This window comes from Pristis pectinata, chromosome 7, assembly GCF_009764475.1.
Source record: "Pristis pectinata isolate sPriPec2 chromosome 7, sPriPec2.1.pri, whole genome shotgun sequence".
Taxonomy (NCBI): Eukaryota; Metazoa; Chordata; class Chondrichthyes; order Rhinopristiformes; family Pristidae; genus Pristis; species Pristis pectinata.
Genome location: NC_067411.1, coordinates 101,163,647 through 101,191,495, shown reverse-complemented (window position 1 = coordinate 101,191,495; position 27,849 = coordinate 101,163,647). Strand labels below are relative to the sequence as shown.

Here is a 27,849-nt window from a genome sequence, read left to right as displayed (position 1 = left end):
TAGGTAACCTCCAGTTATTTGAATGCCTGATTCCCTTAACAAACATTCAATTCTAAGCTCTATAAAGGGACGAGATTACCAAGTAGACAGAGGAAAAAAACAAGGAGGTCCTCAAGGCCTTCTTGAAAAAATGCGCATCTCTGCTGACTTCTGGGAATCCATGACCATTTGAAGTGGAGAAGGAGCATTTGGGATGACACTGAGCCCCTCGAGTCTGTAAGTTAGGAGCACAAAGAAGCCCAGCTTCCTCACACACTTGCCCAACTATCTATCCCGTCAGGAACCTCCTGCTCCATCTATAGAAGAGCCTGAGGGTTTCACATTGGCCTCATCAGTCACCACAGAACCAGAGTGGAAACAAGTCTTTGTCCAATCCAAAGAATCGCCTAAGAAGACAGAATATACTCCAGTTAACTTACAGTCTTCAAAAAATGAACTAGAGGAATATACGTACTGGAATCTGTATGCTGCCCGTGCACATGGTCACGTATGATGAAGTGTGTCACAAAGTACTGTAGCAAAACCTGTTTGCATACAGAGTTTACTTGCAAGTACAGGGTGAAAGCTTTAAAGCAATCAAATCTGAACACAGTGGTGGAATAGTATATGTAGTACTAACAAAGACATGTTTACATAACACCTTTCATGACTTCAAGTTCTGTCAAAGTAATTTGAAGCCAGTTAAGCATACTTAAAGTGCAGTCACTGAGGTGTTGTAGGAACTGATTAACTATAAACTTGGTGTGTTCTTGGATTGTAACACCATTATGCCTCAAGGGTGAAAGAAAAGAACAGCTATACAGGCACCTGAAGGCCGAGGTCCAACAAAAAAATCCTGTAACCTAAAAAAACAGATGGTGGATGGAAAGAGCACAGAAGATTAGGAAGGCATATAGTTCATTAGCTTTTATTTCTGGAGGATTTGAGCACAGGCGCATCCATCACTAAGGACCCTTACCATCCGGGACATGCCCTCTTCTCGTTACTACCATCAGGGAGAGGGTACAGGAGCTTGAAGACCTGCACTCAATGATTTAGGAACAGCTTCTTTCCCTCTGACATCAGATTTCTGAATGGTCCATGAACACTACCTCATTATTTTTTTGCGCTATTTATTTGTTTTGTAATTTGTCATTTTTTATGTCTTTGCAGTGTACTGCTGCTGCAAAACAACAAATTCCATGTTACATAAGACAGTGATAATAAACCTGATTCTGATTCTCAGGAGCAAGGATGTCTTGCAGCAGCTGTACAGGGCCTTGATGAGATGCCATGTAAAGTTTTGTGTGCATTTTTACTTTCCTTATTTGAGAAAAGATGATCTTGCCATTGAAAGAGTGCAATGGAGGTTTACTAAAATGATTCTTGGGATGGCAGGACTGACATATGAGGAGAAATTGGGCTGATATTCAGTGGAGTTTGGGATAATGAGAGGGGATGTAAACCTAGAGATCTCCAACAGAGTTAGACAGATCAGGTACAGGGAAAATATCCCTGATGGTTGAAGAATTCAGAACCAGGGTCACAGTCTTAGCATACGGCATATGCCATGTAGAAGGTCGGGAATAATTTCTTCATCCAGAGGGTGATGAATCTTTGGGATTCTCTATCACGAAAGGCCAAGTCTTTATATCTGTTTTCAATATCTGATATATTTTCAATATCTTTATATCTGATATATTTCTTTTTTGTCACAATGATTGGAGGATATGGGGAGAAGGTGGTAACAGGATGCTGAAGTAGATGGTCAGCCATGGTCACATTGAATGGTGGTGAAGGTGTGAATGGTCTTCTCCTGCTCCTGTTTTCTATGTTTCTGCTCTGTATTAAGTGATAATTTACAGTAGTGAATTAACCTACAGCATGTCTTTGAATTGAGGGAACAAACCAGAGCACCTGGAGTAATAACAGAGGGGTCTCTGTGCTCACTGCCACAGGGAAGGTCATCACAAAGGTCTCAACTGCCTCCTCCCAATAGCTGAATTGGAAGGGGATTCCATCCATCAAAAAGCATAATGCTCATGGTCTTCAGTGTGTGAAAATTCCAAGAAAAATGCAGGGAACAACACTGACTGCAATATGTGACCTCTGTTGACCTCAGCATTTAACTTTATCAAGAGGGAGATTCTTTCCATAGGGAATTCTTTCCAAATTTGGCTAACCATAGAAATGCATCTTCTTTCTACATCTTCTGCATGATGGCATACAAGCTGTGATTCTACCTGTGAAGTCTACCATGAACTCAATCCCAGTGCTTTCTGGGGTCGAGCCGGACTGTGTAATTGATCCAATCCTTTTCTCAATCTTTCTTGCTGCATTAGTGTACTTTATCTCTAAAATGCTTCCTGATGGTCAGGAGTAAATGCTCAGATGAACCTTCATTTGCTGCCTTCAAAGTATGAACTAGAGGGATATAGAGGTAAATGGTCCTTAAACTAAATATCTGTAAATCGGAGATACTCTTTCAATCTCCCTCCACTGTACAGCACTGGCCCTCAGCACTATCGGTACATGATGAGACCCTAGAATATGCGCTCTGTATTCCAAACTTCAAGAGCCACCTCTCAACAAACACAAACACCATTGACAGAATTTGCCACCACTTCCAGTGCGTCAGTGTAGCCTTTGGCGATCTGATGAAGAAGGCATTTGTAGATCAAGACCTCACAACTTACAGTCTACCAAGCAGTAGTGATTCCCACTCTGCTGCACATTTCAGGGGCATGGGCTACCTAAAGTAAGCATCTCAAAGCACGGGAGAAATCCAGCCAAGGTTACCTCCCCAAAATCCTCCAAACCCATTGCTGGGATAAGATAAACAAAAATACCCACATCCTACCGACCCACGTACCTGTCAAAGAGCCTCCCGGCCATTCCTATGGCAGATTCTTTGGATCCCTCATTGGTTCAGTGGCCAGCTCAGAACCCATAGAATTGGAGTTGGAAATAAATTACCTCTGACCCTAATCAGAAGAATAGTAGGGAAAAAAGTAGGCAATTTGTGCTCAGCCTGCCTTTCCAAATACCACTGTGATGCATACTAGATCATCCCTTTTCGAGGTACTTGTATAATATTTGATCATAATCATCAGAATAGTGGTGTGGATCTTTTACTTTCGCCTCAGGAGATAGATGGTGCTGTAGTTTAACCCTTCATTAAAAAGGTTGGGATCTATGAGAGTGAAGCACTGCACCAGGACAGGGTTTTGTGCTCCTCTCAAACTTAACCCACAATCTTCTGTCTTCGAGGCATGACAGTTACAAACTAAATCACAGCTAACATTCAAAGTTAGTTACAGTATTCAAATCCAATCAGAACTTCTCAGTCGATGACACATTCCATGCCTTTATGCAACAGTTGTAACAAACATGCAGATATGGGCTGTTAAGTGATAAGTAATTCAAGCACACAGGTGTCAGGCAGTGACCATCTCCAGCAAGAAAAGGTCCAATTATCTACCCTTGGAATTCAGTGGGACCCCACCATCTACATCCTGGGGCTCATCATTAATCAGAAATATAACTGGACCAGCTATATAAATGATGTGCAGTCCATCAAGACTCAAAAAAGCAGAAAAAAAAGAAGCTCACTTTATTACCACTCCATTCACCACCTTAAACATTCATTCTTTCTATCATTTACAATAATACACTGCAGTCTTGGACTCTGGCTATTCTAACAGCTTCTCCTTACCTTGCAACCTCAACTATCCAAAAAGACGGGGAGATGTAGGTTCACCTCCAAGTGGGATGTTATGCTGACTTGGAAATATATTACCATTCCTTCATCATCATATTTCTAAATCCCGGAACTCTGTATGAGCTGCTACTTCATGATGAATTAGTGATGATTAATAAAAGCCAATAATGTCTAGATTCCAAAGACTGAATAAAAAAAGTTACCAGCTAAGTGTATACATTTTATAAATTGCTGAATTTTGGTGATTCTGAGAAGATTATTTTTTATTGTAACTTAATTCTTGAAATAGATCAAACATTCTAAATTTACTTATTACAGTGTCAGAGTATAATCTTTATAATTTCTGAAGCTACCAGATGGTACTCCAATAATTTTGAGAAAAAAGTAACAAACCAAGGAATAAATTGATAACAGATAAAACCAATAACAAAAGTTTTAAAAATTATATTTGGTATGGTTTCATTATAATAATGTAAAATACCAACATGACATGCTCATCAACGATCATTCCATTGTGAAATATGAATACTGATTTTAAAATATGTAGGATAGTTAAAATAAAATGTTATTTTTTGGACATCAAATATAATGATACATAAAATTGACTATGAATATTGCTTCCCCCCCCCCCCCCGTGTATTGAAATTTAATTTGCTGAAATCACCTATTCATAAGGTGCATTTTTTTTTACATTGCTTGGAAATTAGACAGACCCATTCATATTTGTTATAAGCAATGATACACTGCTTATCAACTGGTAGAGATAGAAAGAAATAATAGATTGTAATCTTTTAGTTGAATCCTCACAATTTATATGTTTGAGGAGCTTTTAAATAAGTTAATATTTATAGCTACACTGGTACCAAGTTTAGTGTTACACTGCAGGGTGCTGATTCATTATTATGCTCTTGGCCCTCGAGTCTGAACACTCACAAGTACCTACCTCCTCTGTTTCAAAAACAATATCTGTCTGGGCTGCATGTGAGCACTGCTGTCCCAGGAAGCAGGTGTGAATCCCTGCCATCAGCTGGTACTCCCAAAGCAATAAATAGCTCCCAGCTTGATGTGGAGCGGCTGCCTATGAAAGCCAACATTACTTTATTGCTGTTGGGGTACAAGCAGATAGCAGGGATTCATGCCAGGTTCTCGCCACAGCAGTGCTCAGGATGAGAGGTGTGGCTGCTCGTTATTGAAAGGTTGGGCTCAGGAATGGACCCTGACAGGCTGGGTGAATCTGGGCCATTGCTGGGTACTGGCACCTTATCCATGTGTTGACAGACCACCCGTATCCCATGGTGTCTCTCAACACCACCTGTTGGAAGTACTGGAAACTGCTGTCATTCCCTTTCTTTGTTAGGCTGCACAGCCCTCCCCAGCCCAGCGATACCTTGATGATAAGAAGCTTAACAGCCAGCTACTCCAGCTTTTAGTGCCGGTTCCATTACAGCTCTGGTTCCTGGGAACACATCCTGACTATCAGTGTTTTTCGATTGTCTAATAATACTGAGTGAAAATGATGAGAAACCTGTTTGCTCATTATGTATTACACAACATGATGATGCTGTCAAACATTATACAGTAAGATTCAGCAGATCTGCAACTATAGGCAGCCACTAAACATCCTGCAACTGATAGGATGAAAGTCTAATAATCAAATTAATTTGGGGCCATCTCAGACCAGTTTCCAGTGAACAAAAATCCTTTTATTCCCTTTGTTTGACAGTAATTATTAATCTCTTTCAAATGGACACAACATTAATATTGGTGTGCTATTATTGAGTCTGGAATTAAGATACTGCCGAAGGAGCTTCAGTCTGCTTATTTTGCTGTTTTTGGTGCAGAAACAGGAAAAGAAAAGCCTGAGAAATGGAAGAACAGCCCTCAACTTGAAGCAAATAATTGGAAATAAAAATGTTACAATTTTATATGTAACTTTTAAGTTAGTAGTTGCTTCTGACAAGTCAGAGCAGTCGACTGTACAGTGCAGTGCACAGTAGGTTAGTTACCACAGAGACATCAGAGACTGCAGATGCTGGAATCTGGAGCAAAAACAAATTGCTGGAGGAACAGCAGGTTACGCAGCAGCTGTAGGGGGAAAGGAATTGTCGATGTTTTGGGTTGAGACCCTGCATCAGGACAGAGGGTGGAGGGGGAAGGTAGCTGTTATAAAGAGGAGAGGGGGAGGGATAAGACAGGGGCCAGTAGGTGAGAGGTGGACCGAGGAGGGGTGAGGAACGATGCCAGAGGAGGCTGGCACAGGAGGGGTGGAGGTGGGAGACAGACGCGTGTGAGTGATGGGTGGAAGCCGACATGGAAACAAAGGGGCAGATAGAGCCACGGGGGGAGGGGCGGGTGAAGGTAGAGGCTGGAGGGTGATAAGTGGGGACACAAAGCCTACAAGTGCCAAAGTCTGATAAGCAAGGAAGGTGATAATGGAAACCATTACAGGTGAAAAGCAGCTAGAACCAGATAAGGGAGAGGATCCAGTGCTTGAAATGTGTGGGTAGTAGGTAGATGGAGCCAGGAGGGAGAGGCCGACAAAAGTGGGAGATGGGGAGGCTGGAAGGAGGGGATATGGGAAAGGGGACAAAAATGAGAGGACCGAAGGTGGATCGGAAGGAAGGAGTGGAACACAGGAAAATTCAATGTTTATACCATCGGGTTGTAGACTACCCAGGTGGAATAAGAGGGGTTGCTCTCCTAGTTTGCATTGGGTCTCACCCTGGCCATGGAGAAGGCTAAGGATTGGCAGGTTAGGGTGGGAATGGGAAGGGAAGCTGAAATGGCATCCAGCTGGAAAGTCGGGATGGCCATTGCGGACAGAGCGTGGGTGTTCTGCAGACAGGTGAGGTTGGTGGGTTAGTGACCTCACCGCTGCTGTGGTGGGTTGCTTTTATTCTATGATTTGGCAAGATATAATATTGTACGAGTGATGTTGGTTTTAAACTTAATTTGAGGCAAAGGGAAAAGAAATAGTGAAGTGTTCAATGAATAAGTTGGGATGAACTTCAAAATAAAGCAAAAACATTTTTAAATTGTGAGATTGGAATGGGGAAGCAGAAAGTCAAATAAAATGCTGGAAAGTGATGATTGGCTACTTGGTTACAGTAGTATTGAGTAAAACATTAAAGAACAAAAATAGTTTCTTCAAAGACATTAATAACTGAATCTGTAAATGCATGGTTGAGTCATGCACACAGAGAATGTCATGCACACAGTAAACAAGAACAATTATGAAAGTGCTTGAATTGGGATTATTGGACCAGGCGTTGGAAAAATCATCTGCAGAACCCACTCCAGATCATTATCTAGTAAGTGAAAATCAAAACTAACTGCAGATGCTGGAAATCTAAAATAAAAACAGAAAATGCCAGAAATACTCAGCAGTCAGGCCAGAACAGAGTTAACATTTCAGGTCAAGCTGAAACGTTGGATTTGTTTCTCTTCCCACACATGTGTCCTGACCTGCTGATTATTTCCAACATTTTCTGCCTTTACATTATCCAGTAAGCTTTTGTGGAAAATATGTTGACTGATTGTTGGGTTAGAATAGGATAGAACTAAGGTGTAGCTCACCCCACCCCCCACCCCCCACACCACCACCACCACCAAAGTCAAGTCTGTACTATTAGGGACATTCCTTGTGAACAATGGAATGAATGCGTGATGTCACACAGTAGCTCCTGTGCTGCGTAGGCAGAAATATGGAAGTCCAGGATTAGAGACAGAACTTTGCATGTTTTAGATTTTTTCTTGTCTATCTTTGAGGAATTGGAGAACATTCGTGTAGCACCAGCACCTGGGATATTGAAAAGTGCTGAAGATCAATAATGGCATTGTAGATTGAACATGAATTTGGGAAAGATTGGTCTGTTCTCTTTTAATGCCGAGTTGTGATCGTTTAAATTTTCATAACCGCTTTATTTGTTTTACTTGATTTACCAGTATGGTTACAGGGATGAGGAATGTGAAGTTTGTCAAATGGAGAGGCTAGGGTTCTTCTTCTTGGAGCAAAGAAGGTTGAGAGGAGAGTTAGTCGAGGTTTGCATGATTTTGACTGGTTCAGATGAACTGACAGAGGCTACTCTCATTTGCAGATAGTTGAAAGACCAGACCACATAAAATTTTGAATAAAAGGGGATTTTGAGGAAAATCATTTTTACCCAGAATAGCTAGGAGTTGGGATTCACTTCCCGTGAGCATGGTGGGAACAAAATGAATCAGTGCCGACAGGAGGAAATTGGAACAGGTGCTTGACAGAGAACAAGGTGCAAGGCTACAGAGGAAGTGGGACTGATGGGGTTGCTGTACTGGAACCGGCATAGAACCTGATGGGCAGATTCACCTCCTTCTCTGCCTTAACAATGTTGTGGTTCTACAATTGTTAATGCATTGCTAACTAGAATGCTACTTTGTGCATCAACATATAAAGTTTAATAACATTTTTATGAAGACTGAAAGTGTCCATTGGGGCATTTGTCCATTGACCTTGGCCGTTACAGTTCTCTAATTCTAATTACCATTGTTTTTGCTTGAACGATTTGGGAATTTATTTTTGGGAAACTGGCTCAGATTTCTTAACTGTAGTCACAGAAACTATGTCTGTAGTGTTTTGAATGTCATACTAAACTCTCTTAGATCACATTGCATTTTTCTTGGGCAGACCAATTAGCCCCTGGTGTCCTGATTAACACCAATCTCTCAGTCACAGTTCTGAAATGGATTATCTGGCCACAATTCACAGGTTGTCTGAACCTGATGTGCGCTGTCATGTTTCATACAAAAGTGAAAACACTTAAGAAGAATTTCATTAGCTGTGTAATATGAAATCATTTTGAAAGGCATATGAAAGGCACTATATAAATGCAGGCCTCTTTTTTGTGCATCTAAAAATATACTTTGATATGAATGTGGACGTGAAATTGGGAATGAAAAGAAAGCTTCACGGTATAAGTTTGGTGAACTTGTGTTTAGTTAAAATGCCTTATAATGCATTTATACTGCAATTATTGAACATTTATTGCATGCCCTCTTCTTTGATGACATTATCCATTAAGCTAATCTTTATTTCCTTTTACCAGTTCCATAGAATCATACAGCACAAAACAGGCCCTTCGGCCCACCATGTTGTGCCGTCCATCAAACCACCCTCACACTATCTAACCCTTTCCTCCCACATATCCCTCTATCTCACATTCCTCCATATGCCTATCCAACAAACTCTTGAACCTGTCCAATGTATCTGCCTCCACCACCACCCCAGGCAGTGCATTCCATGCACCAACCACTCTCTTGGTGTAAAACCTCCCCCTGACATCTCCCCTGAACCTTCCACCCATAACCTTAAAGCCATGCCCTCTGGTCTTGGGTATTGGTGCCCTGGGAAGGAGGCGCTGACTGTCTACTCTATCTATTCCTCTCAATATTTTATATACCTCTATCATGTCTCCTCTCATCCTCCTCCTTTCCAGTGAATAAAGCCCTAGCATCTTAAGCCTTTCCTCATATTCCATACCCTCTAATCCAGGCAGCATCCTGGTAAATCTCCTCTGCACCCTCTCCAACGCCTCCACATCCTTCCTATAATGCGGCGACCAGAACTGAACACAGTACTCTAAGTGTGGTCTAACTAGAGTTTTGTAAAGCTGCATCATCACTTCGCGGCTCTTAAACTCAATCCCACGACTTATGAAAGCTAACATCCCAGAGGCCTTCTTAACTGCTCTATCCACCTGTGAGGCAACTTTCAGTGAACTGTGAATATGAACCCCCAGATCCCTTTGCTCCTCTACACTGCCAAGTACCTTGCCATTTACCCTGTACTCCACCCTGCACCGCACCCTGTACTACACCTCACACTTCTCCGGATTGAACTCCATGTGCCACTTGTCAGCCCAGCTCTGCATCACTCTGTAACCTCCGACAGCCCTCCACATTATCCACAACACCGCCGATCTTAGTGTCGTCCGCAAACTTACTAACCCAGCCTTCCACCCCCTCATCTAAGTCATCTATAAATATCACAAAAAGTCGAGGTCCCAGAACCGATCCCTGCGGGACACCACTAGTCACTGCCCTCCAATCCGAGGGCATTCCCTCCACCACAACCCTCTGCTTTCTACAGGCAAGCCAATTCCTAATCCACACAGCCAAACTTCCCTGGATCCCTTGGCCTCTGACCTTCTGAAGAAGCCTACCATGAGGAACCTTATCAAACGCCTTACTAAAATCCATATAGACCACATCCACCACACTACCCTCATCAATCTTCCTCGTCACCTCCTCAGAGAACTCTATCAGGCTTGTGAGGCAAGATCTTCCCTTCACAAAGCCATGCTGGCTGTCCCTAATCAGTCCATGATTCTCTAGGTGTTCATAGATCCTATACCTTAGAATCCTTTGTAACAGCTTACCCACCATAGACGTGAGACTCACCGGTCTGTAATTCCCTGGACTATCCCTACTACCTTTTTTGAACAAGGGGACAACATTCGCCACCCTCCAATCCTCTGGCACCATCCCCGTGGACAACGAGGACTCAAAGATCCTTACCAGCGGTTCAACAATCTCCTCCCTCGCCTCTCGAAGCAGCCTGGGGAAAATCCCCTCAGGCCCCGGAGATTTATCTGTCTTGATATTATTTAACAACTTCAACAAATCCTCTCTCTTGGTACCTACAACCTCGAGAACATTACCCTTACCAGCACTCCCTTCTGTGTCATCAAGACCCCTCTCCCTGGTGAATACCAAAGAGAAGTATTTGTTGAGAACTTCTCCCACTTCCGCTGCCTCCAGGCACGTTCTCCCACCTTTGTCTTTAATCGGACCTACCTTTACCCTAGCCATCCTCCTACCCTTCACGTACTTGAAAAAGGCCTTGGGATTTTCCTTAACCCTACTAGCCAAAGCCTTTTCATGTCCCCTTCTAGCTCTCCTCAGCCCTTTCTTAAGTTCCTTCCTCGCTACTCTATATTCCTCACGGGTCCTGTCTGACCTTGCTGCTTATACCTTATGTACGCTACCTTCTTCTCCCTAACTAGTCATTCCACCTCTCTCGTCACCCACGGTTCCTTCACCCTGCCATTCCTTCTCTGCCTCACCGGGACATATTTATCCCTAACGTCCTGCATAAGATCCCTGAACATCGATCACATCTCCATGGTACATTTCCCTTCAAAAAGGACATCCCAATTTACATTCCCAAGTTCTCTCCTTATAGCCTCATAGTTCGCCCTTCCCCAATTAAATATCTTCTTGTCCTCTCTGCACCTGTCCCTGTCCATGACAATTTTAAAGGTTATGGAACAATGGTCACTGTCCCCCAAATGCTCACCCACCAATAGATCCTTCACCTGTCCCAGTTAATTTCCTAAAACTAGATCTAGCATGGCATTCCCTCTAGTCGGCCTGTCGACATACTGCGTCAGGAATCCCTCCTGGACACATTTAACAAATTCTGTCCTATCTAACTTTTGGCACTAAGCAGGTTCCAATCTATATTTGGGAAGTTGAAGTCTCCCACTATAACAACCCTGTTATTTTTGCTTCTCTCCAAACACTGCCTGCCAATCTGCTCCTCTATATCTCTACTGCTACCGGGGGGCCTATAGAATACTCCTAGTAGAGTAACTGCTCCTTTCTTGTTCCTTACTTCCACCCATACGGACTCCAGAGATGATCCTTCTACAACATCCATCCTTTCCGCAGCCATAACGGTGTCCCTGACCAGTATCACCACCCCTCCTCCTCTTCTCCCCCCTTCCCTATCCCTCTTAAAACACCGAAAACCAGGAATATTCAATATCCACTCCTGCCCTGACGTCAGCCATGTCTCAGTAATAGCCATAATATCATAGTCCCCATACTTATCTCCCTTATTCCTGACGCTTCTTGCATTTAAGTAAACACACTTCAGTCCATCTACCTTACTACTTTTATAGCCTGTATTCTGCTTCTCCTTCCCCAAAGCCTCTCTACCTGTTTGATCTAACTTTTCCCCATCCCCTTCTTCCTCTGACCTACTCCTCCGGTTCCCTTCCCCCTCACAAACTAGTTTAAACCCTCCCGAACCACCCTGGCAAACCTAGCCGCAAGGATATTGGCCCCCTTCTGGTTTGGGTGTAACTCGTCCTCTCTGTACAGGTCCCACCTTCCCGAGAAGAGATCCCAATGATCCAGAAATCTAAAACTCTCCCTCCTGCACCAACTTCTCAGCCACGCATTTATCTGTCACCTCCTCCTGTTCCTGCCTTCACTATCGCGTGGCACCGGCAGCAATCCCGAGATTGCTACCCTTGAGGTCCTGTTCCCCAGTCTTCTGCCTAGCTCCCTGAACTCGCTCTTCAGGACCTCATTCCCCTTCCTACCTATGTCGTTGGTGCCAACATGGACCACAACTTCTGGCTGCTCTCCCTCCCGCTCAAGAATCCTGTGGACCCGATCAGTGACATCCCGGACCCTGGCACCTGGGAGGCAACATACCATCCGGGATTCCTGCTCACTGCCACAGAACCTCCTATCTGTTTCCCTGACTATCGAGTCCCCTATCACTACCACATGTCTCTTTCCCACCCTTCCCTTCTGAGCAGCAGTACCAGTCCCAGTGCCAGAGACCTGGTTACTGCAGCTAGGCCCCTGCAGGTCATCCCCCTCAACAGCCTCCAAGGCAGAAAACCTATTACTGAGGGGAACAGCCTCCGGGGTTCCCTGCTCTGTCTGCCTGCCTGACTTCTTCTTCTTCCCTCCCCTGACAGTCACCATTCTATCTGCATCCTGAACCTCAGATGTACCTGCTCTAAGGGGGGTGACTGTCACCTGATGGACCGTGTCTACATAACTCTCTCCCTCCCTTATGCTGCGCAGTGTTTGTAGCTGCGACTCCAGCTCATCAACTCTGAGCCGAAGTTCCTCCAGCCTCAAGCACTTACTGCAGATGTGGCCATCGTGGACCGCAGCAAGGTCCACGAGTTCCCACATCAAACAGCTGCAGCACACCACCATGTCCTCCATCTGACTACCTTTTTTCTCCCCCTAGTTAAACCCACCTACAAATCTATAAAAGACAACAGGTAAACCTTACCTTTACCTACTTACCAGCTACTTACCCTCCTTGCCCCTTCACGCCGAAGCCCCTTGAGCCAAAGCCCGACCACTCTGCTGCCTCTCACTCCGCTGCCTGCTCTATAGGCTGTTTGCTTTTTTAAGCTGCCCGCGCTGCGCCTGCGCAGTCCAGCCCCCACTCGACTAGTTAGAAAAAACTTTTAAAACATTTACAAAAGCAAGTTATAAAAATCTAACCCTTACACTTAAAACCCTAACAAAAACTAACCCTTACACTTAAAACTCTAATAAAAGTGATAAACAGAAAAAAACTTAGCTGCTCCGAGGTCCTCCGAACCGAAGCCCTCGAGTCCTCCCTTTTCCCTTTTCCTTATTATAAAACAATATAAATGTTAATGATTAAAGTACACAAGCTTCACAACCCAACAGGATTTGATAAATTAATAATAATAATAAATGAATAATGATAAGTTAATAAATTAATCTGGAAAACAGTACTTGACTAATAATAAAGTGCAGACTTTGCTTCAGCAACTTGAAAAACTACCCTTTTATTTATTCTATGGATGTTACTGCTATTCATAAGACCGGTACTATAGGCTTTCCTTGAGAAAGTTATGATGGACTGCTTTCATGAATCACTGTAGGCTCTGCGTTGAGTTTCTTGGATAATGTTGGAGTTGTTTCCATTCTGGCCAGTGGAGAATACCCCATCAGTAGCAAAATGTTTTGATGAGGGCAGTGTGGTCGATATAGTCTGCAAGGACTTCAGTAAGGCCTTTGACAAGGTCTCGCATGGACACTGGTCGAAATGGAGTCCACGGGATCCAGGACATTTGCAAATTGGACTTGAAATTGACTTGATGATAGGAGTACTGTTTGTTTCTTTGTATTAATGACTTTGATGCAAAAATAGGAGATATTATTTGTAAGTTGTAGATAACACAAAGATTGGTGGTGTTGTTAACAATGACAAGAATAGCCATTGGCTACAGATGTTAAAATGTGCAGAGTGTTGGTAGATAGAATTTAATCTTGATAAGTGTTAGATATTGCATTTTGGCAGGTCTATTAAGGCTAGCACATACGCAGTGAATAGTTGGGTCCTAGGGTACACTGAGGAACAGAGGGACCTCAGTATACAAAACCAAGGCTCCCTGAAGATGCCAGCACAGGTATAGGCGGTTTAGAAGGTGTATGGGATATTTATCTTCATTAGTTGGGGCATAGAATATGAGAACAGGGAGGTCATGGTATAATAGTTTAAACCATTGGTTAGGCCACAGTTGGAGTACTGTGTGCAGTTCTAGTCACCACTCTATGGGAAGGATGTGATTGCACTGGAGAGGGTGCAGAAGAAATTCATTGGGATATTACCTGAAATGGAGTGTTTCAGTGAAGTGGAGAGACTGCATAGATATTATTTCTTGCAATGGAGGAACTTGAGGGGGAACCTGATTTGAAGTATTATTCATTCGGAGGGGCATATATAGTGTGGATAGTTAGAAACTTTTCGCCATCACAGAGGTGTCTAAGACCAGAGGGCATAGGTTTAAGGTAAAAGGTAGGAAGTTCAGAAAGGATCTGAGAAAAAAGTTTTTCACCAAGAGGGTGATTGGAATCTATAACACACTGCTTGAGGGGATGATGGAAACAAAGGCTCTTGCCACATTTAACAAGTGTATAAGTGAGAACTTGAGTCACCAAAGCATAGCAGGCTATCAGCCAAGTGCTGGAGAATGAGGTGAATACAGATGGGTACTCAGTGGTCAATGTGGATGTGATGGGCCGAGTGGCCTATTACTGTGATGTGTGACTCCATCATTCTAAGACATATTACTGACTCTGACACCTTGTGGGTATTAGAGAAGTGATGGGAGACAAGGAGACAAGCCATGTGCCAAAGCAACCAAGCCTCTGACCTACTCTAAAACCCATGGTAATTGTGTTGCTGGCTTAATTCTACTCCTGATCAGTGACGATCCCCTGTGTTATTGATGGTGTGGGGTTTGGTGATTACAATACCACTGAATGTCAATCGGATCTGCTTCTTATTAAGGTTACCAGTAGAGCCTATTCCCACATTACAGCTGTTTGGGTAATGGAAATTCGCCCTTACGAAATTCACAAATATCTGCCAAAATATTTGAGGCACAGAATAAATTTCCATTCTTACGAAATTTATGTGGGAAAAAAAGTAAATAAACACAAAATGTTTACAGAGAACTGAACTGGTTTACCAAGGATGACCTGCTGGTTCACAGCAGGAAGCCTCTTAAGAAATTTGATTTGGTAACTGACAAGGCAATCTCTTCTGTTGATACTTGTACCACAATACTTTATCAAACACGAAAGCATCCATTTCTAGTTAATTAAAACAATAATCCCTTCTCTTCTGCCTACAATCTTGGCTATAGAATGCGCACCTATGGGGGCATTACTGTTGAGAGAAGATCTTCATGTAGGAATGCATCTCCACTTAGTACATGGAATTCAATGAGAAAAAAGGGTTCTCATTATGGAAAATGATTTTCTAGGAATGCAACCCCTCCATAATGTGGGGGTACACTGTATATCAGTAAAGCTGAGGCTGATGATTGGGCAGCATATTATGAGCAGCAAAGGTTTTCTTGATAAAGTTAAGAGAATCAGATTGCACAGCTATCTTGCTGTGACTGGAGACGGAATTTAAAAAATGAATTGGAAGCCAATATTTTTGTATGAAAAAGTTTTTGTCATTTTCAGTAATTTTTGTATGATATTGAAGCTGGATTTTCCAAGGGTAAGAATTTCTAAGAGTTCAAGTAATTTTTAAAAAAAGATTCATTAAAAGTTGAAAATATATTGGAAACTCCCACATGCAGAAAGACCTCAACAAGGTCCAGCATTGGCTGATAAAGTTGGCATGCATGTCATATGAAATTCAGAGAATGGTTATTCCCACCTTCCTTGATTCTTTCCTGTGTATCTTGTAATGAACTTTCCCTTTTGTTGGTGCTGCAATCTGCATTAACGTTTTTCAATAGAGAGAGCATTTTCAAACTAACTGAATTGTATGCCAAATGAAATGGAAATTCCAGGGGTTTTTGAGAAATAGTTTTCATGGTGCTCTTCACATCTGTTACTATTGTTATCACTATAATAACTGGAAAGAATTTCTCACACCATACTATTTCAACACTGTCCCTTCCATCCCACCTTGTTGCTGACTCTTGCTTTTGGCCATTTCTCACTTCTCTACATACTTTCAGACTATTATTTCCTCTCCACCCTGTCGCTGCTTCTCTATCTTGGCCTGAATATCACTTCCGAAGTATTCTTTCCACCCAGATTGTTAAAGCTTTTCTATCTGGGCCACACTGCTACCAGCTACCATCTTATTTTACAGTCCGCTGCTTTCCAGCTTTAAGTTGAAGCAACCTAGACCACCAAGCAACTTCCACAGTCTCCTAAACTGTAATTCAAACCAAAGAACAAGGTCAGAGAGATAAAACCCCTGCTCGCCCACACAGATGCTTCCAGCCATACCACATCTTTGTATATGTGATATTCTATATATCTGTGGAGTAAATTTAATGAATAAAATAACCTAATGCCTTGATAAATAGCTGAATGCTCTCTTTGTTCTGATTACTTCAGAAGGCATCATGCTTCCTTTTCAAGATGTTGCTTACTTTTAAAATACAGGTTCCTCGAATTAAGACGTAAACATCTGGTGTAAAGAAATATTTTAAAAACTTGTTACAAAGGACAATAAAATCTTCAACAGCTTTTGTTCCTTTCAAGTTTAAAATCCTGTACCAGATTTCTCCCTTGGTGTCTCATTCTAACCACAGTCAGATAACGAGCTGATGCAGTGAGAAGTGCTAATATGTCATCAGTAGCAAGTAGTTGCTGCGTGAAATTCATGAATTTTTTATAGATATTTGGTGAGATGTGTGCTTTCCCTAGAAAATACAATTGGAGTTCCTGGTGACATATCCCGTTGACACTGTTAATGATGTTGAATCCCTACTTATCAATAACTTTGGTCAGATAAAGTACATTATTGTTGTTCAAAATTATTATCAGCAGAAAAGACTATTTTTGTGTAAATGACCATGTAATTGTGAAATGTTCAGATTTTGAGATCAGTGATGAACCAATTACACTTACCATTGAGCTCAGTTTCTTCGAAAAAAGTGACTGAAGATTTTCTGTGGCTGGACTGTACACGTTGCAAGGACTTGACAGCATAAAAGGACCATCAGCTGGGTTGGCCAAAGTCATCTGCACTCACAGAATGATTGAATGGACAGAACACTAAATGTTTCTGAGATATTTAAAAGCATTTTAAAACTTCCAAAATAAAAAGAAACTTAAAATTCCAAAAAAACTTAAAAAACATAAACAATTCCAGATAATTGTTGAACATTTATAAACACTATTAATACTTGTGAAGTTTTAAACAACTATTTTAAATCTTGGGAAGATTTTCAAATATTTTCAAATTGAGACAATCAGCCAATCTATTACCTGAGGCTCTCACAATCGCTTTCTTCTGTTAAAGTCAATGCGTCTCCCTGGATTTAGCGTAGAATTCTTTAGTGAGTTTATATCCTGGGTGTTGGGTAACTAGCACAACCCCTACTCCCTTCCACAAAGAGCCCTTAGCTGGAGTGCAGCTTGCAGGCCAGCATTAAGTTGCAGACAGGAACCTCTTGATTACTATGTTCACATGTGCATGCAGCAGAATGCTGAGCTGCGGTCAACTTTGCAGGGTAATGACTGTGAGCACTGATGGCTTCACTGTCATTACTCTGCAAAGTCCTGGATTTACAATCTCATGCTGTTTTTGAGCCCTAAGTGTTTGAGTTGAGAGAATAATAGTTTGTTTAGAATACTAACAGAGGAGGTGAAGATGGTGATACAAGTGGGTCATTGAATGATTGTCAGAGTGTGGGATCTGATTGTATTGAAAGTTACAACGCCAACCAATGATGGCACTTCCACATTTGACTGCACATGTCCCAGACTTACTCTCAGGCTTTAACACTGAACTTCCTCTCTGCAGGAATTTCTTCAGCCAGAGGGTGGTGAATCTGTGGAATTCATTGCTACAGACGGCTGTGGAGGCCAAGACATTGGGTATATTTAAAGCGGAGGTTGATAGGTTCTTGATTAGTAAGGGCATCAAAGGTTATGGGGAAAAGGCAAGAGAATAGGTTGAAAGGGAAAAATAAATCAGCCATGATCGAATGGCAGAGTAGACTTGATGGGCCGAATGGCCTAATTCTGCTCCTATTTCTTGTGGTCTGTCAGGAACTTTCCAACTGCATGTCTCTGCTGCATTCACCGAGTTGCTGCTTACTGCTGTGTCAGAGAGACCTACCATTAGTTCCTCACTAAAAAATGTTATCTTGGGCAGTGGGATTTGCCAGCATTAATGAAGGCAGCCTTTGACTATGCTCATGTGCCCAAAAAGCACTTTTCGTAATAGCTCAGATCTTGTGATGAATAGGAAAGGTTTCCATTCCCTCAGTGTCCAGATCATTATACACCATGAGAAGAAATTCTTCATGGTGAATCCCATGTTTCTGGAAAGCACATCTGATTCCTTTATCCTGAGGGAATCCCCAAATCTGGACAATTTCGATGGCTGGCATTGCCTTGAACAAATGATCCTGGACGATGTGGCTGCCCTCAACTTCCCTGGATCCCAACACGTGCATGTTCCAAATACAGCAGCTGAGCAAAGGCCCAGCAAGAATCACAAAAGATCAATGCCCTAGGCCTCCCGAAAGTTTTGTTGTTTTTTTCTGTACAAGGATGCTTTGCTGTACACATCAAAAAAATGTGGAGGCAACATTGTTGTCTGTTGTCAGCTGCCTAACCTTGCTGATAGAAGACCGCAGCTGGTTCCACAGGAGGAAGAACAAGGAGACCCGGAGCCTGGGCGCTATGAAGAGAAGCCTGGACAGCAGAAGAAGGTCACTCCGAGGGGATGTCCTGCATGGCCTTCATAGCCTCATCTCTCTGCTGAACAGAGGAGACAGGTATTGGCTGAATGGGACACAATGTGCTCCCTTAAAGTGAAATGTTTTTCATAAAGAATCTGCAAATGAAAACTCTTTAATACACACCAAGTCACTCTACAATGCTGAACACTGACATAGTACACTAATAAATAACCAGGAGACCTTGGATGATGCATAAAATCCCTCAGAATTTGCTGTACATATCCACCTGCACTGAATATAACTGAGTGAATGAATCCCCACTCAAATTACTTTAATGGCTTGCTACAACATCTCTATTTCCTGGTGAGCGTCAACTTACTTAAGGAAATTAGACCTCTGCGAAGGTGCACTACCTGTGAAGATCTTCACTTTGCAGGGGTAAACAGTGGTGCGCTGATCACCAGAAAATTCTTTCAGCAATGCCTGATATGGGGATCCGCACTCCTGGAAGAGATTACTGCATGCATCTCCTCCAGGCCCTTCTCACGGTGAACCTGGTAGTTCTGCTGACCCGGCTCCTGCCATGCACCTTGTTGACCAGATCACTTGGAGTGGATGTAGGAATTGTCTCCCTCTCTCTAGCATCCTTTCCTTCCTCTACGGCAGTCAAAATGCGTTGAAACAGTAGGCTGCCATGGAACCACAGGAGACTGCAGATGCTGGGATCTGGAGCGAACAAACAAACTGCTGGAGGAACTCAGGAGCTCAGGCAGATCTGTGGATGCAAAGGGACAGTTGATGTTTCAGGTCAAGACCCTGCATCTGGCTGCCATGGGTAGTATGCCTTTCACTGCACAGCAGTGTTGAGACATGCATGAAATTGAGTGACGTCCCATTGGTAATCATGCCAAAGTCTCATTTTAGTGCATGATTTTGGACGTAAACCATCTTGATGCTGTTTCGATTTGTTTTTACTAATTTCTGTGATTTTGTTTGTGGGCAATGCAGTTGACCATTAATGCTTCACACCGCCCTGTTTTATAACAGTTTTATCATTCTGAGAAATGGTGCAATATAATTTCTAGACTTCAGATTCCTTTGCTTCAGTCTCTTACACGTTGCTTCCTGAAAGGCTGTTTTATGTGCCAAGCTTGAAGCTCCTCCAGGAGTTTCTGGAATGTGCTTCTGCTTGACCACAAATATCAAGTTGTAGGTTATTTTTAGGGGTTTCACAGCTCATTATCTGTATGTCAGAATTAAATGTGAGACCTCAAGGTGCCAGGCAATAGCTCAAGTCAGCTCGAACAAATGTGACCACTTTCCCTTTTTGAAACATCTATTATTTCAATTAACTTCAATTTTAATTCCTGCTGCTGTCTGTAATGAGTTTGTAGGTTCTCTCCATGTCTGTGTGGGTTTCCTCTGGGTGCTCCGGTTTCCTCCCACATTCCAAAGACGTACAGGTTAGGAAATTGTGGGCATGCTATGTTGGCGCCAAAAGCATGGCGACACTTGCGGGCTGCCCCCAGAACACTCAACGCAAAGGTGTATTTCACTGTGTGTTTCGATGTACATGTGACTAATAAAGAAATCTTATCTAACTGATTGTGGGCTCTTTGCAAACTTTTGGACCTACAAAACATTTATGTGGAATGAAATGTTAATAAGTTATCTGGAACTATATGCAGTTTTCATAACTATATTTTAAAGTTTCTGCAGCGGATAATCTGCACTGACATCTTTATATTTTGCTGTAATTTTGAATAAAAATGTGACCAGCTTGCAAATATGTAATTTGTTTAAAACAATAAAATCTTATGGATTGGGATATAATAGCCAAGAAATTGATGGAAAGTTAGCAATTCACATTTGTTTCCATCACTAATCCAGCATTTTGAGTGGCTAATAGATTTTCTGTAAATTGTGACTGATTTACTGACTGATTTGCGCCATTCTGCTGTTGGCCCCATGAAATCATGTTACCTTCCAGCTCCCCCTCGGTGTCAAGAAAGCGCTGTAATTGTATAGTGATGAAGAACGAATCTTGTCACAAAGAGTTATGGCTGAAAATTCATGGCATAGCGTCTCAGTTAATGTCATAATTTGTAACCCTCATGTGAAACTCATCCCAGAAAGAGAACAATTGAAACCGCTAAGCCACATTTCAGCAGGTATATTGTTAATTCTGGGAGGCTTTTAAAATTTTAATCTTTCAGTTTCATTTTACTTTCCACATCTAGTTTTATTTTCTCCAAAATTTATTCTTTCTTTCCTGCTCTTTATTTTTCGATGTACTTTAGACAGTATTACTCCATCATTTGTTTTGTTTCCTTCTGTTTAGTTGATTAGTGAGTTGGACATGGGGGTCAACTTTTATGATTTCTGAGAACCTCTCTCATCTTCAGCATTTCCTGAAGTTTACCGCACAAAAATGAAGCAACAACTAATATTTATATTGTTTGTGTAGCATAAAAGATTGCAGTGCACTTCACTGGAGTGCAATCAAACACATCAGGACAGACGTTGCCAGGACTAGAACCCCTGAGTTATAGGGAGAGGTTGGCCAGGCGAGGTCTTTCTTCCCTGGAATGTAGGACAATGAGGGGTTACCTTGTAGAAGTGTTTAAAATTATGAGAGGCAGAAATAAGGTGGACGGTAACAGTCTTTTCCCCAGGATAGGGGAGTCCAAAACTAGGGTTATAGGTTTAGAGTGAGAGGGGAAAGATTTAAAAGGGACCGTAGGGGCAACTTTTTCACACAGGGTGGTGAGTGTATGGAACGAGCTGCCAGAGGAAGTGGGTGAGGCAGGTACAACAGTGTCATTTAAGAAGCACTTGGATAGGTACATGGAGGGGCAGGGTTTGGAGGGATATGGGCCGAACGCAGGAAATTGGGACTAGCTGGGTGGGCACCGTGGTTGGCATGAACGATGGGCTGAAGGGCCTGTGTCTGTGCTGTATTGCTCTGTGACTCTATGAGATGATCAGAAACTTGGTCAAAGAGGTAGTTTTTATGGAATACCTTTGAGGAGCAAGTGAGGCCGAAGTCAGAAAGTGGAAGGATTTAGAGGAAATAATTAAGGAAACTAAACTATTATCCACTTTTATTATTTTTTAAATAATGGAAGCTTGGTGTTTAGGAGAACCTGAGTACCATTGTACACTTATCACTGAAAGTTAACATGCAAATACAAGCGAGTCATTAAAAAGGCAACATCCGTTGGCCTTTAGTGCAAGTGGATTTGAGTGCAAGAGTAGAGGCATTGTGCATCATTTATGCAGAGACCTAGTGAGACTGCATCTGGAATATTGTGTACGTCTGCCCTCCCTACGTGAGGAAGGATACACATATGACAGGTGTGCAGCAAAGGTTCATCAGATTGTATGAGGAGTGATTAAGCAATCTGGGCCTATATTCTTTTGAGTTTAGAACAAAAAGAAGTAATCAGTCGGAGATGAAGTTATGACAGAACCACATGTGTGCTAAGTGGCAAAATCAACGTGCAATAGCAAGAACCAAGTGACCTCACAACAAATGGATCAGATCAAAGTTCTGCTGTCCTAACATATTTACTTGTGAGTGCTGGTGGACGCATAAACATTAAGGGCAACCAGGAGTGGGCAATAAGTGCTTTTGCAGTGGTGCCTGGGTCCTGAAAATGAATTTTAAAGAAGTCTTGGTAAAATGTATAAAATTCCTCAGGGTCTCAATGTACTGGATGCAGGAATAATGTTTCCCCTGTCCTATAGGCCTAGGTCCAGTGGGCAGAGTCTCACAACTGAGCTGAGAAGAAATTTCATCACCCAAAGAGTAGTGAATCTTTGGAATTCTCTATGTAGGAGGGCTGTGGAGGCTTAGTTGCTGAATATATTGAAATCATAGATGGATAGATTTTTAGGTATTAAGGGAATTGAGGGATATGGTGTTAGTACAGGACAATAATCCTGAGCTAAAAAATTGGCCATAAACATACTGAATGGCAAGTGAGTAATGAGGAGTCAAGTGGCTAACTCTTGTTTTAATTTATTGTACTCTTATCTGATGGAGCAGGTGTAAAAAATCCAGTTCAATGGCTTGTCATAACATGCAATTCTCTACCAGTTTCTAGCCTGTTATTTTGTGATTTTTTTTAATGGTCATTTGCACATTTTCCGTTCAGTTTAAGCTTGGCTCTGTGGAATTGCAAGAAGTCTCTGACACAACAGAAGTCATCAAAGAGATCATCAACTATGTTCTCCATTGCAACACAGAGCTACGGAGCAGAAATGACCACCTGCAACAAGAAAACAAAAGACTGTTGTGTGAACGTAACAGCAGCTTGGAAGAGTAAGTTGTACGCTAAAGCTTCTTGGAACTAATGCTTGTATGCCGTTTATTTTAAAATGAAAAATAAAGCTTTTGGGGGATTTTCTAAACTTTTTCAATGACAGTTTTAGAAATGTATAGGTACTGAGTGAAACTACCAGCTGAACTATTCTTGATGATAGAACTCAAATTCTCAATTCAGCTTTCAAATTCCACAAAGTTTGGCCATGAGTTTAAATTAAAGATTATTTTTTACATTTGGAGCAATCGATGATTAGGGTTAGGGTTAGTTGCGATAATCCAGAGATGTGAGTTCAAATCCCACCAAGGGATTGAATTTGAATTCAGGAAATTAAATAAATCTGGCTATAAAAGTGCTAGAACCTTTGTTGGTGACCATAAAAGTTACAAGATTGTCATCAGGAATCAACAGGCTCACTAATAACCTTTGGCCTTTATCCAGTCTGGCCTACGGTAATGTGTGTAAGTATTAGCACTGGTCTGAAATGAACTATCAAGTTGTTCTCTTGTAACATGTTCTGTAATAAGAATTAAACTAGTTAGACCACATGCATCACCATATTCAGCCATGACAAAGACACACTAATTATTACGGACTACCCTGGAAAATCCTCTTCATTAAAAATTGAGGAAATTTGCTGGAATTTGTAACATGTCCCATAGACCAATCAAGCAGTTGTCATCAAGCCAGTGAAAGTCCCAAAAGCCTCCATCCCAACCATTAGAATATCCTGTTCTACTGCCAGGTCATATCCACCAGCATTGGCAGCATCATGGTGTACGGTCAGGAGGAACTGGGACTGGGGATCCTTGGCATTGATTCGGGGCTCTATGAACTCTTATAGTATTAAGTCTTAGCTTAGGAACACTGTTGACAGTTGGACTGTTCTCATAACTGCTGAGATTGGGTAAAATGATGCAAACAAGGATTTGAACTATATCTTTGTGATCTGTCTGACTCAGCCCTTATACCTTCTGTGGCAGTCTCTTCCATTCCTCTTAATAAATTGTCCTTTTTAATTTGTTATCACCATGATTCCAGCTGTTCATGAGCCTTTTTTTTCTGTACTGGTGTTTTCTTTTGATACTTAAACAAATTCCTTACTAGATAATTGAGTAGTTCAAATTTAGATATGTTAATGAATACCTGCAACTTTTTTTCATTTTATATTCCTCCTCCTCAGACCCAGAATTCACAATCTATCAAATAACTTTCTTATATTGTTCGTACTTGGTCCTCATACAAATTTTAAAGACCAGCACAAGCTCGCCAAGGAAAATAATGATGAAAAATATATGAGACTCTGCAGTGTAAAGATTCAAATCCTACCAACCATTTCTTTCACTTTTATGAACCTCTATTAATGCCTTGTTGAATGATAGCTGAAATATCACTTCTAACATTGTTAAAAATGTCTTTTTTATATTTTAAGCGAATAGTTAAATAATTAATAAATATCTGAATTATTGTAGCTGATCCAAGTTCCTATTTCATTTGCACTGAATCTTTCAATTTTCCTATTATGCATAAAATTTCTGATATGTCTTTTAAACGGCTAAGTTTTAGTTAGCTGTTTATGGTTAGTGGTTCAAAAAGATTATTTACATTCTTTCAAGTTAATGTATTCAAAAGGGTTAAAGATTTTAACTAAGAGTTATTCTCAGTGCAATAAACAGAAAGAGGTAATTTAAATTGAATTGACTTTTTTTTCATTTAAACATAAAATTCTCTGGTCGGTAAGTTACTTGACAAAATTCAGTTGTACACTTTGACATGTGACGTGTAAAAGTTATTTGATGAAATTATAATCTTGCAAAAATTAGCATTTGAGTGCCTAATCCAGATTATTTTGCTGGTTGCATTAATCAGATTTCCCTGTAAACATTTTTTTTATAAATAAATGGTCATCGTTATCTTGAAAATCCTAATCTTTTGATAAAGGTACAAAGTCTGTGCATTGTTCACAGAGGGCTTTCTTTCAACGGAGATCAAAACCATGTCTATTTCAACTGTAATATTTTTAGTGCCTCTAAAGTTAAATGAAAAGAATGACCTTGAATATCTGAAGGAAATCTTACTTCATGTTATAGAATGATATAATGTAGGAAAATTAGAAGAAGTAATTTTAACCAACAGATCAGGAAGACCTTGGTGGTAATAAGTAGACTTTTCTTACTGGCCCTTGAATTATCAAAGGTTCTTTTCTTAATAACACTAAATATATTTTATGTTAGTAATTGCACCAGAATTGGCTTAGTCTGTTTAATATAGACTGATTTAGTGTGGGAATGTTGTAATAATGTCTTTTTAATTCATTTCAGAGAAAATGTCTGTGAATTATAGATTTGGGTCAAAGTTAGTCCATTCACTGTCTGGATTTTGAATTTTTCTTTGTCCAGTTTGGTTGAAGCATAATAAATTGTATACTGTTGTGTATACATTGCAGAATAATTAATCCTAAATACAGGATAAAATCAATTTACATGTTTTTAAAAGTTGAATATTTTTAATAAGGGATATGTGATTAAACCTTAGTTAATGCCGAGTCTTTAAATTGTTCACATAATCTCTGATCAGCCAGATAGCCAGGACCTCCTGGTGGCCACCCACTTCAATTCCACATCCCACTCCCATACTGACATGTCTATCCACAGCTTCCTCTACTGCCATGCTGAGGCCAGACACAGATTGGAGCAACAGTACCTCATATTCCGCCTTGAGAGCCTCCAACCTGACGGCCTTAACATTCTCTAACTTCTGGTAACCCCACTCCTTCTTTTTCTCCCCCCCCCCTCCACCTTTGTCTTCCCTTATTCCTGTGACTCCCTTCCCCTGCCTTGATGACCTGCCCATCTCCTCTCCTCCCCTCCCCCATCCTTTATTTCATGGTCCACTGCCCTCTCCTACCGGATTCCTCCTTCCTCAGCCCTTTGCCTCTTCTACCTATCACCTCTCAGCTTATTACATCTTCTCCCCCTCCCCCACCCACCTACCTTCCCCCTCTCACCTGAACTCACCTATCACCTGCCTTCCTGTTCTCCTCCCCTTCCCCCCACCTTCTTATTCTGGATTCTGCCCTCTTCCTTTCCAGTCCTGATAAAGTGTCTCGACCTGAAACGTTGACTGTTTATTTCCCTCTATGGATGCTGCCTGACCCGCTGAGTTCCTCCGGCACTCCAGAATCTCTCCATGTTGCTCCAGATTCCAGCATCTGCAGAGTTTTTTGTGTCCCTGATCATAATTGTTGGCTTTGTGAAATACAAAACTAAAACTGAGAACTCAATAGCTGTTGGTAGATCTTTTTTCCCTTAAGAAGTTATTCTCAACCTCAGCTACAATGACACTTCTTGGTAAACTGTTTTGTCTACTTTCTCTTTCTTGGAATTTTACTGTGACTTTGCATGATAACTGTTTAAGACGATGGCTGATGAGCCACTGACCTCTGCTAAAATTCACATCCAGTAGATAGGAGTTGTCTGAGAAAAAGACAATCGTTATCTTTCCTAACAATCCTAAACTTGCCTTTTACAAGTCTAAACCTATAACCACTTATCTTACTGCCAGAATTTGTGGTAATTTTCCAGATTTATGCTTTCCTTACCATGTTCAATAGCTTTTATAGATGATTTCTCAGACAATCAACCGAGCTCCCAAATTAGAGTGTGAATTTTAGATCATGCTCTTGCATCTGTTGTTGGTTTGAATGAGTTGCGATCCATTCTTCTGTGGAACTTTTGGTAGTAGTTGGAGTATTGACTGATAGTGCAATTTAGGATCTAAATGCATTCTGATAATACAACCTTAATAATTTGAGTCATTATATTGTAGGGTTTTTTGGAAATCTGCATTTTATTAACAAAAATGTTCTCTTGTTTATTTTTTTGTTTAAGTTCTTACATGCTTCTTGGTCCTTGTTCACCAGATTGGAGAAATATGTAAAGGCTAAAGAAGACTTGGAGCAAGACCTCTATTCACGTTTCATCTTGGTGCTTAATGAAAAGAAAGCCAAGATTAGACAAATGCAGGAACGTTTAAAGTGTGCTCATGAGCAGGCAGAAGCCAGGAGTCAAAACAGGTATTTGCTTAAATCTTTGAGTTTTATTGCAATTCCAGTCCACTATGTTCATTTAGTAAAGCAGCACCACTTATTTGGTTTCTTTTCTGTAAGTAACTTGAACATGAACAAAACCAATCTTCAATCCTCTAATTGCCGGAATAGGCCAAGAATTCTGTGTGTTCGCCTTTAGAGCTGCCTCTCAGCCTTGGTTTATCTAAGAAGAAAACTGCCAAAGGCAAAGAAACAAAACAAACATTATATTACCGTGGACCACAGTTAAAAGATAATTACTTTAGGTATAGCTTTGGACAAGAGACTTTAGATGCTGGCGTTATAAGAACATAAGAAGTAGGAGCAGGAGGAGGCCATCTGGCCCGTTGAGCATGCTCCGCCATTCAATAAGATCATTGCTGATCCAGCTGTGGACTCAGATCCACCTACCTGCCTTTTCGCCATAACCCTTAATTCCCCTACTATGCAAAAATCTATCTAACTGTGTCTTAAATATATTTAATGAGGTAGCCTCTACTGCTTCCCTGGGCAGAGAATTCCACAGATTCACTACTCTCTGGGAAAAGCAGTTTCTCCTCATCTCTATCCTAAATCTATTCCCCTAAATCTTGAGGCTATATCCCCTAGTTCTAGTCTCACCTACCAGTGGAAACAACCTTCCTGCCTCTATCTCATCTATCCCTTTCATAATTTTATATGTTTCTATAAGATCCTCTCTCATTCTTCTGAATTCCAGTGAGTATAGTCCCAGGT

At 41.3% G+C, this 27,849-nt stretch overlaps 1 protein-coding gene across 5 annotated transcripts in view; it reads left to right on the top strand.

The window, feature by feature from the left end:
• The window catches only part of xrcc4 (X-ray repair complementing defective repair in Chinese hamster cells 4), a 369,686-nt gene that overhangs the window by 145,442 nt on the left and 196,395 nt on the right, over positions 1-27,849 (top strand). For all 5 annotated transcript variants that reach the window (XM_052020553.1, XM_052020552.1, XM_052020550.1 and 2 more), the window contains 2 exons: positions 22,860-23,026; positions 26,950-27,102. In XM_052020553.1, the coding sequence (XP_051876513.1) occupies positions 22,860-23,026; positions 26,950-27,102 (320 nt within the window). The remainder of the gene's footprint in view (positions 1-22,859; positions 23,027-26,949; positions 27,103-27,849) is intronic.